This window comes from Penicillium maclennaniae (genome assembly GCF_028827695.1).
Source record: "Penicillium maclennaniae strain IBT 15551 chromosome Unknown utg000008l:1.0-3552695.0:1.0-3555053.0, whole genome shotgun sequence".
In the NCBI taxonomy this organism is placed as follows: Eukaryota; Fungi; Ascomycota; class Eurotiomycetes; order Eurotiales; family Aspergillaceae; genus Penicillium; species Penicillium maclennaniae.
This window is the reverse complement of record NW_026623220.1, coordinates 2741018-2751033: the sequence shown is the minus strand read 5'-3', so window position 1 is coordinate 2751033 and position 10016 is coordinate 2741018. Positions and strand designations below refer to the sequence as shown.

The window sequence follows — 10016 nt, the reverse complement described above, 5'->3', positions numbered from 1 at the left end:
TCCTCTTCTGTTTGGGTCATTTTATAGGATGTTGCGCGTCTGGTTGACCGAAATGAGTGGCCTGCGAGGCGGTCGCGTAGCGTGGAACGCGGTACGTCATATGTCTGCGCAGCAGCCCCTAATAGACGGAATTGATTTTTTCTGAATAGCTTGTATTGCAAGCTCGATCCTACCCTCTTGGTGGAGAGATTCTTGCTTGGTTTTAGAACGAATTGGTGGCATTGTAGGTGATCAAAGTGGTTGGGGATACGCGGAGACGCGAAATTTGGTTGGGTGGGCGGGAAGGTGGTGTGGGCGGGAAGGTGGTGGAATACGTTACTCTAAGATGCCGAAATTTCATATTACTTTCAATCACCCTATCAGAGTTTTCATGGGTGAGAGTTCTATGCCGCTCCACCTATGTCAAGCTTCGCCTAGCTTCACTAGGCGGAGCTCCGCGAGGTGTTGTCTGAATTTCCCCGTTTCTCCGAAGCCGTGTCAATGCGGATGTTGATCGTTTTCCCGTTTGTGGGTCTTTCGTTTCGAACGCCGAATGCGGATTTCGTAAAATGGAATAGCAGGGATGCCAACCCAGCGAAGTGGAAATTCATTAAGCCAATCTTTGATCTTGAAATTGTCTGCATGTGTCAAGTAGTCGATCATTTGCGTGGATCTGGTTGGCTACGGGTCCAAAGTCTTCCGGGGATATCGATTCACAAGACGCGGGGAAATGTCAGGCAGAGAGTTTTGGCTTAATCACCTGTTTTGATCAATTTAGACTGGGAGCGATCTATATAAGTCGGTGTTACTCAGTATCAAATTATCGTGCACTCCGGAAATCGTTGGCTTCCAGTCAAGCCCTACCAAAATGCGCTTCGTTCAAGTCTCTATATCGACGTTTCTTTGCGCGGCATTGGTCCGAGCTCTGCCCGAAAGGCCAAGCCAGGCGAACAAGCCGTCATGCCGCTTTGCATCTGAGTATACCCAGGAGCAAATACTTCGCGACCCTACTGATTTCATGAATGATCTGTTGTATTGGGAGGGGAAATTCCACCAGAACAATGTCTCCTACAACTCAGAAAACGGCATGTCTTACGATGGAACTAACATCGATTGGGTTACCGGAGAGAGAACCTTGAAGCATCCATTCAGCGCCGCCAGCAAAGAGGTAAGAGATATATCTCCAGCCAGTGTCTTGATGTAAATGTCCAATTGACTTCTACCCATAGTCGCTTCAAATCATGTTGTATGCCCATGCGATGGCCGGGTCCTCGCTGGCTGCTCGCTTTCTTTCTCCGGATCAACCAAGCGCAGCTCCCCGGATTGCCGCTTCTATCATGGAGACTAAGTTGGAGACTTATCTGCAATTCAACGAGACATACCCAGGCTTTGGTGGCTTTTTGCCTTGGTTCACCTCAAGTACGCAAGAAATCACACCCACATGGGACTGGGTAAATCGCGTTCCTGCTCTTGACAATAGGTACGAAATGTGTGATTCAATTAGAAGAAGAAGCCGCTAATGTCGGACTATCAAAGTGAACTTCTGTGGGCCGTCTACGGGTTTATTCAGGCTCTTGAGAGCACCGGAGACAAGTCATATGCCAGCCTTGCTCAAAAGTGGCAAATTTGGATGGACTATACCAAGACCACTGCTGCCAAGGTAATTCTCGAGCTCACCTCCCAAGTCTGCCTTTTGATGTCTGGTTCGAATGCTTATTCATGAACAGATATTTTACCAAGGCAATGGTCGGGTTTGCGCTGTAATTGATCTCAAAGATCAATCTCTACCCATTGATCACCCTGATCAGTCCTACACATGCGAGGGCGACGGTCTACTCAATGACCCTTACGAGGGTGAACTGTTTACATTCTGGCTCCAATTCTTCGGTGGCCTATCGGATTCTGATAAGGAAGCACTCTGGAACGTCAAGCGACCTCAGCTAGTCAGCGTGGACTACCACATGGGCGATTTTGGGCCTATCACTGTCCAGAAAGGTAAGAAGCTCACTCACAACTTCGGTATTCGCCTCTGACTCTGGGACTAGGATATTGGTTCTCCAGCCACGAGACCTGGAAGGTCATGGAAATGCCATACTACGATATTGATATTGTTAGGTAAGTTCAATTTCTGGGGTCCATAGATTGTCTCCAAATAACAATTTTCTTCAAGACGAGTATACGAAAATGCAGAACGTGTTCGGACCTGCAATTCGGTCGTCACCAGAGTACCCGGCATGTTCGCATCAGTCAATAACATCACTGACCCCTCGACTGGAGATGTTATCGGATATATATCGAACGCTGGTATCCCATCAATCGCCAACCAGACTGTCCAGGAACTTGATGTCATTACTCCGTATAGTGTTTTCCCGACCATCTTGTTTGACAAGTCAGTTGGTCTGGCCTGGTGGAGAAATATGATTCTTGCAAAGAAAATGCAGAGTGAGTTCCGCTTGTCATATCACTTTGGCCTAAGACTAATACTGATCGCTGCTACGAAGACATTTATGGAAGTACCGAATCTGTGCGTGTCGACGGCACAGGAGTTTCCGCACTGGTGACTTGGGATAGCAAGATTACTACGGTCAATGCTTTGCTTGGGGGCGTGTCTGATTTTGTCCGTCAAAAGATGAAAGCGGAAAATATCTATGACGAGTTCGTCAGTCGCATAAGTGTAAGTACACCTACTGCCTCGGTATTGTTCCCTTTCAGCGGATTGCTAACTGTTCAATCAATAAATCCCAGACCGAATACTCGCGTGTGTTCAAGAACATTAAGGGAGAAAATGTTCAGTTCTGTCTACCAAAGGAAGAAGTCCCTGATGCGGGGCTGAAAGATTTTACTCTTTGCCAATAGGACTACTGAAATGCTGCGAATGTTTTTAATTTATGGGTTCTTACGTATAAGAATCCTTGAAGAGAATTCCGAATATATTGATTATGCAGTAGCTATCAAACTACCAGCTAGTGTTCACTCCATTCACTCCTTGCACGCCTACGAATACTCAGTGTTGATCTAACAAACTAGTCGCTTCCGTGTCCCGCGGCCATGAGCCGAGTCTTGATGTTCAATCGTGTTTTCATCGGCGATATAAATGTTTCACTCTCTCTTGAATGCGTCATTCCTAAGACTGTTCCCTAGCGTAGGAATCCATACTGCCAGCAGGCCGGATTAGCATAGCATCGCCGAAAGCATGTCGGGCACCCAGGAAAAAAAAATTGCAAATAGCAAAGAACACATGGTGAGAAAAGAAAAGTAAGAAAAGAAATTCGCCGTCACAGCATTCATGGACCATTTTTTAGAAGCATTGATGGAATCGGAAGTCGGAAAGTACTAATCTTATCGCAAAACCGGGAAAAAAAGAAAAGAGGGGAGAGATGTCATCATAGGCCCGGTGACCTTGGAATAGCTTCATCTGGCATGCGCAGGCAATCATCTAAGCTACCTTCCCTCTTATTCCTCCTTTTCCTCCTTTTACGGCGTCTAGGGTTTTCTTTAGTCATTCAGATTCAATCACCGAAGAACGGAGCACGACATCGCTCACAGTGTATCATCCCACTCGGAACACGCCTGCCGCAGAGGGTCTTGAGAAGAGCCACTCCGATTCCCCACCGACTCCTTGAAAAGAGTCGGATCTTCCATCTTATCTGATGTGCTGATCTATTCCAGCCTCTGATGGCAGTTGCAATATGGTGGTGTTTGTCGACTTGGACGATCCCTCTGAGCATCGCGCTTTCTCTGCAGAGAAGCCCTTCCCCCAGCTGATGGTGCCGGTCGCCACCGCCGACTCCGCTGAACTCCCGCCCTCACCTACCTCCTCGGATGACGAGCGCGGAGACGCGACGCGCGAAGAACTTGACAATCCAAACCGCAACGCCTTCTCGGCAGCGTTGAGCTGCTACCCGTACGGTCCCACTTCCCAATCCCGACTCAACACAAGACTAACTCCGGGGCCGCTCTAGCATCGTCAAAGAAATCGCCCGTGGCGTCGATTTGAATACCCTCCACGCCTTATCGCGAACATGCCGCCAATTCCACGCGAATCTAGCGCCATTCCGCCACCAGCTCGTCCGTGAAACCCTCCGCTGTGAGAATGAATACATCGAGACCGTAGCAGAAATGCTGGACGGCCGAGCCGTTATCCCCAACAGCGTCAAATCCGTTCTACGCCTTCTTAGCCAAGGAAATGGCGAACCAGGGCGTATGACGCGCGGCAAAGTGAGCAAATGCGCACGCGACATGGTAGGCGAGTGTCGCCGCTGCAACAAGGTCGTATGCAGAGTAAGTGAAAACATGCCCATCCGAGATAGCAGCCAATTCTAAAATTCCATAGAACTGCACGATCAAACCGCCTTCTTCAACTACACTTAAAAGTCGAATCCGTCGTCTTTGTCGAACGTGCGGCACCGCACCGCTCTCCTGCCACCTCTCTCATACGCACACAGAGCCTACTACCCCAGACCTCTTCAATGATGGATCGAAATCAGCTGCATTTGGGGCTTTCGCCCATACTCCGTGCAACTGCGATGATATTGTCTGGCTTTGTACGCCATGCGGCCAGACCCTGCGCAGCAATGACACAACATACAGACGCGTATGGGCGTGGCGCACTCGGTACAGCACATATCTTGGCGGCGGGCTCGGAACTGGTATCGGCGAAGGGTCGCAGGGCGTAAAATGCGGGCGCGGCGAAGGATGTCTTGCCGCGCAGGAGATCGAGCTTGAAGTCGATTGCGAAGCAGATGAGGGAGCTAGTGATTCTAGTAGTGCGAATCACAGTCCGACGGGCCATCCGCATCATGATCACTTGTCAAATGATGTTCATGAGGATGAGGAGCCAGGGTATTTCAGACAGGAGATCATTGGACTCGGCGGGAGAGTCAAACACAAGTCGAAGAAGAGGGTTATGGTAGGTGCTTGTGTGGTCGAGTATGAGGATGAACGAGAGACAGGCAAATATCTTGTCCGGGAGGAGGATGGATTACATCGTGCGTGGTGTGGGTGGTGTTCTAGGGTCATCCCTGCGAAAGACGAGGCTCGGGATTGATGGCTTAGCATCTGTGCTGAGTGTTCTGCAATGTGGACAATTTCCATGTCCTCATGACGCTGATGATGATGATGATGATACCCAATACACGGGGGGCTTGGGATGATTCATAGGCATTGTTTAATAAATTTGGATCATCTACGTCTCTTGAAAAGAACGAATGGGTAGAAACAATGATCAAACGAATCTTCAACGGTTGAACTTGATAGATCGAAATGCCTAACTACTTATGCTCACAGTCTGATTCAAACAGTCTTCAACACAGGAAAAAATGTACTCCGGCAATGCGTTGCTCCCAGGTGCCTTTATGCAGTCATCAATATCAATCACTCATCATACACATCATTTCTCATCCCCAGTCATATATATAGAAAGAAAAAAAAGCAAAGGCTCAAAGGCAAAGATAGGTTTAGAACGCAGTGATGGCTCTGATGAGTCCCTTAAGCTTCGACTGTTCTTTGGGTGGAGACTCATCGCGTCGGCGGCGATGAGTGCGATCGCGAGTTTCGCGGTTCTCACGGCTTGGGCGAGGCTCGCGGGCTTCACGGCTCTCACGGGGCTCCTTCTCCTGGCTAGTTCGGTGGCGGCGAGAACCTTCCGGCTTTCTCTCTTTCTCGCGAATCTCCTTCTCACAGGGCTTGGCCTCGGGCTCAACGACAGATCGACGACGAGATCTCTTCTCTTGCCGGACAGCATCTTCCTCGCGTCGAGAGTGTGATCCGCTGGAACGTCCGCTGGAACGTCCACTGGATCTTCTCTCTTCATGAGAATCACGCTCACGGTGACTGCTGCCATGGCTATGGGATGTAGAAGCTCGACGCGACAATTCAGGCGCCGGGGCTGCAGACTTAGACGTGGACTTGGAGCTATTGACGCGCAAGAGAGGGCCTTTGTTCTCCGATTGGCCGTTGCTCATGTACCGAAGGAAAGCCTTAGGCTTGGGAGCGGAGGTGGACATCTCCTTCGACGACGGGGGAGGCTTAACGGAGCGGCTCGACTCTTGATGAGAGGCACGACGCTTGGGCTTGGTCTCGACTATCGGTGGTTCAGCTTCCTTCACCGCACGCTCCGAGCGCTTGGACTTCTCCGACGGAGGAATCCCACTGCGCACTTTGTCGGCGGCAACGGCTTCGGACTGCCGCTTAGTCTGCGCCTTGGCTCGCTCTTTCTCATCATGCTGACGACGAGCTTCCTCCAAAGCCATGGCCCATCGGTTAGTGAAGACGCCACCACGTTCACTCTTCTGGCGCTGAAGCTGGAGCTGATCACGACGTCCATCGGAGGATGTCTTTGAGTACCGTCGCTCACGACCACTAGTCTCACGACCTTCCCGACCATCACGACCATCGCGGCCACTATTTGGTGAGCGTCTTTTGCGTCGGCGTTCTCTAGCAGCAGCAGCATCGCCAGCATCGCCAGCATGGTCCTCCATGAACACGGGCTGGTGCTCGTCGCGAGGCCCTAGGGCTTCTTCTGGAACTGGCTCTGGGGCTTCATCTCTTGGTGCGACTTCTTCAATAGCAGCTGGCTCTTCCACGAGGGCAGGAGTTGGTTCTGGGTCAGCTTCAGCTGGGACTTCCCCAGCAGGGATATCCTTGGGTTCCTCCACTTCAGGAGTGGGCTCCTCCACCGGTGGCTCAGCTGGAGTCTCTTCAGGCGCTGCAGCCTCCAAAGCTGCAGGCTCAACGGCTGCTGGCTGCTCCGGTGCGGCGAGAGCAGGGGCCTCGTTTGCTGTTTCATCGACTTCAGGCGCGACTTCCGCGGCTGTCTCAATGGCTGGCTCCGGTTCAGGTGCATCCTCCACTGGCTCGGGAGCTGCTTCTTCTGCAGGAGCTTCTGCGACCTCTGCGGCTGGTAGTTCAGAGGGAGATTGTGCAACCTGATCAGCGACCTCCGGCTCCGGAACAGGCTTTTCGACCGGAGCCTCGGGTTCTTCAGGGGCCGCCACAGGCTCCTCAGGGGCTGGCTCCTCAGCAGCGGGCGGTTCAGTCGCAGCCTCTTCGCTGGGAGTAACTTCGACGGCAGGCTCTTCAACCGTTGGAGCTTCCTCAGCAGCGGATGCTACGAGAGGCTCCTCGACAGGTACCTCCGGGGTGGGTTCCTCGGCGGGAGTGGGCTCGAGCTCGGGCTCGGGATCAGCAGGGGGATCAATAGCAGGCTCATCGACGGCGGGCGGCTCTGTAGCGGGCTCGTCTTTAGCTGCAGCTTCCTCTGGGGGCGCTTTCTCCTCAACCTTCTCCTCAACTGTCGCTTCAGCCGCAGCAGGCGCTTCCTCTGGAGTAGGCTCTGGCGCAGGACTGAATTCGGCGACTACTTCTTTGGGAGCCACCTCAGCAGCTGGCTCTTCGGTAGGCGGTTCAAAAGAAGGCTCCTCTGCCGGTGCCACTTCCGCTGTTTGTTCGAAAGGGGTTTCATGAATTGATTCCTCTGTCGTGTCCTTAGCGGTTGCGGCTTCACCGGGTGCTTCTTCTTTCGCTTCATTCTGTGCTGGTTCAGCAGCTTGTTCAGGCTCGGGGGCAGCCGGCTCCTCCATAGACGTATCCTTCGCTTCTTCAGCCGCTTCCACCACTGTACTTTCGGCCGAATTGTCAAGCGAATCGGGCACGCATGCCTCAGCGGGTGAATCTTTTACTTCCCCAGCAGCCTCGGAAGCAGCTTCCTCCGATGTAGTCGCAGGCTCCGCGGGTGAAGCTTCAGCAGGAGCTTCTTCTTTAGATTCCTCTGGGACTGGTTCAGGAGCTGTGTCAGTGGCGGGTTCCTTTGCGGGCTCGGGCTCAGGCTCCACAGCCTTCTCGGCGGCTTTGGAGGCTTTGCCCTTCTTCTTTTTCTTGCTCTTCTTTGAAGAGGCCTCTACCGGTGCGGGTTGGGGTTCAGGCTCGGCCACAGGCTCTGGAGCAGGCTCGGGCTCTGGCTCAGCGGCGGGCTCGGGTGCGGGCTCAGCAACTGGCTCAGGCTCAGGATCAGCAGCGGGTTCTGAAGCTGGCTCGATAGCGGCTTCAGGTTCAGCAGCAGGCTCAGCAGCGGGTTCGGGCTCAGCAGCGGGTTCGGGCTCAGCAGCGGGCTCGGGCTCAGCAACGAGTTCGGAAGCAGCTTCGGCCACAGGTTTTGGCGCAGGCGTGGGCTCGGGCTCGGCAGCAGCTTCAGGTTCAGCTTCAGGTTCAGCTTCAGGTTCAGCTTCAGGTTCAGCAGCGGGTTCAGCAGCGGGTTCAGCAGCGGGTTCAGCAGCGGGTTCAGTAGCGGGTTCAGCAGCGGGTTCAGTAGCGGATTCGGCAGCAGGATCAGGTTCAGGCTCAGCAGTTGGTTCGGAAGCTGCTTCGGCCACAGGCTCTGACGCAGGCTCAGGCTCGGCTTCAGCAGCAGGTTCAGGTTCAGGTGTAGGCGCAGGCGCAGGCTCAGGCTCTTCCTCCGAGGCACCTTTCTTCGCTTTCTTTCCCTTCTTCTTCTTTTTCTTCTTTTCCGAAGAAGTCTCTGCAGACGCAGGCGCAGGCTCCTCTGCTGGCGGTTGCTCCGGCTCTGTCGGTGCTGGTTCTTCGGGCTGAGCTTCCGCTTCCTTCTCCGTCTCGGCTGCACCGTCGGCGGGTGGAGAGTCCTCTACTGCTTCCGACGGAGCTGGTTCGTCCTTGGGACCATCCTCTGCAGCTGCTTCAGGCGCAGGCTCTGTGTTGTCTTCAGCCGGCGGATCTTCGCCCGGGGCATCCTTGCTTTCTTCATTTACTTCGGCAGGATCTCCTTCGGCTTCGGCGTCTTCGGCTGCTTGTTTGGCAATTTCCTCCTTCTCAGTCTCTACTCCACCATGTCCGAGTTCAGGGTCACATTCTGGAAAATCTTCGTCTGTGAAATTGTTAGTATCCCAGCGGTCGTGGCTTCAGAGGTACGTGCTACCATTGTTTCCATTGTCGTCATCTTTTTTAGATTCGCCGTCATCTGCTGTGGGTTCTGGAGCCTCTTCTGCCTTCTCTGGCTCTGGCTCTGCGCTTTCTGCACCCTCTGCAGGCGGCTCTTCAGCGGTCTCTGCTGCAGGAGCTTCGCCCTCTGCGCTCGGCGCAGGCTCATCGCCTGCAGGAGGGTCAGCGTCTTTGCCCTCTTCTTTGGCATCTTCGCCAGGGGCGTCGGCGGCTTCAGCAGACTCGGCTGGCGGTGTGTCCTCTGAAGGTTCTGTATATCTGAAGTGAGTACCCTCCTTCTATAAAAAGCTCGGTCTCCCTCGAATATGTATACAATGGTCATATTCCGAGGTCAAACACTTACCTGCATTTTCTGCTGGTGCGGGGGGTTCATCCGGAGACGCGCTTGGTTCGTCTACTGCAGCCTCGGCTGGAGGAGTCTCCTTCTCTTGCTCGGCACTTGGCCCTGTGTCGTCCTGGACCTTAGGTGCCGTCAGATCATTGCCATTGGGAATTGAAATAGGATAAGTATAATAAGATGCGGTGTTGAAATCGAAGGTCTGATAATGACGCTCCACCGGCTGATACTGATACTGAGGGAGCGATGCGTACTTGAAACCTGCTGAGTTCATCTTCAGCACCTGCAGCCTCCGAGTCGAGGGCAGGCTGGTTGGTGCTTTCTTCTGGCTCGTTTGGAGCAGCGCCGACGGGAAGGCGGTTGTTGCTGGTCTTATTGTTCTTCTTTTTGCCCTTCTTGCCCATGACCTCGGATTAATGACGTATCATGTATCGAGGCCGGCGATGCTGACTGGCGCGTGATGTGAACAATGGGAGCTTGACAAGCCGCTGTCAGGCTGAATGCAGGAAATAGTCGGGGCGGCAAGGGAAAATGAGGAACAAGAAACAGAAGTTTAAGGAACTCGAGACCGGGGTAGGGTACAAATGTAGTAGAAGACGGAATTGGCAAAGGCCATATGCTTGTCTCTTAGCAGATGGGAAATTAGCATTGGATAGTTATTGTGAGGCAGCGTATAATAGTTCGCCCGCTATCCGGGTGGATGGGATAACAACCCACTGCAAGAGCGGTATTGGGCCCTGAACGTCAT

General features: G+C 53.0%; 3 protein-coding genes across 3 annotated transcripts; 2 read left to right on the top strand and 1 right to left on the bottom strand.

The window, feature by feature from the left end:
* Positions 1 to 847: 847 nt before the first annotated feature.
* Positions 848 to 2835, top strand: N7477_009994 (endo-beta-1,2-glucanase; the record flags this gene model as incomplete). Its single annotated transcript, XM_056971655.1, has 8 exons — positions 848 to 1147; positions 1209 to 1459; positions 1516 to 1639; positions 1707 to 1974; positions 2025 to 2094; positions 2150 to 2421; positions 2481 to 2653; positions 2725 to 2835. The coding sequence occupies 8 exons, from the start codon at positions 848 to 850 to the stop codon at positions 2833 to 2835; spliced, it is 1569 nt and encodes a 522-aa protein (XP_056818634.1).
* An 833-nt stretch (positions 2836 to 3668) lies between these two features.
* N7477_009993 (uncharacterized protein) lies at positions 3669 to 5026 on the top strand (the record flags this gene model as incomplete). The annotated part of the gene is made up of 3 exons (XM_056971654.1): positions 3669 to 3883; positions 3942 to 4260; positions 4313 to 5026. The coding sequence occupies 3 exons, from the start codon at positions 3669 to 3671 to the stop codon at positions 5024 to 5026; spliced, it is 1248 nt and encodes a 415-aa protein (XP_056818633.1).
* Positions 5027 to 5435: 409 nt separating this feature from the next.
* Positions 5436 to 9672, bottom strand: N7477_009992 (PE repeat family protein; the record flags this gene model as incomplete). The annotated part of the gene is made up of 4 exons (XM_056971653.1): positions 5436 to 8857; positions 8909 to 9082; positions 9275 to 9491; positions 9523 to 9672. 4 exons carry the CDS (start codon positions 9670 to 9672, stop codon positions 5436 to 5438), a joined length of 3963 nt encoding a protein of 1320 aa, XP_056818632.1.
* Between the last annotated feature and the right edge of the window lie 344 nt (positions 9673 to 10016).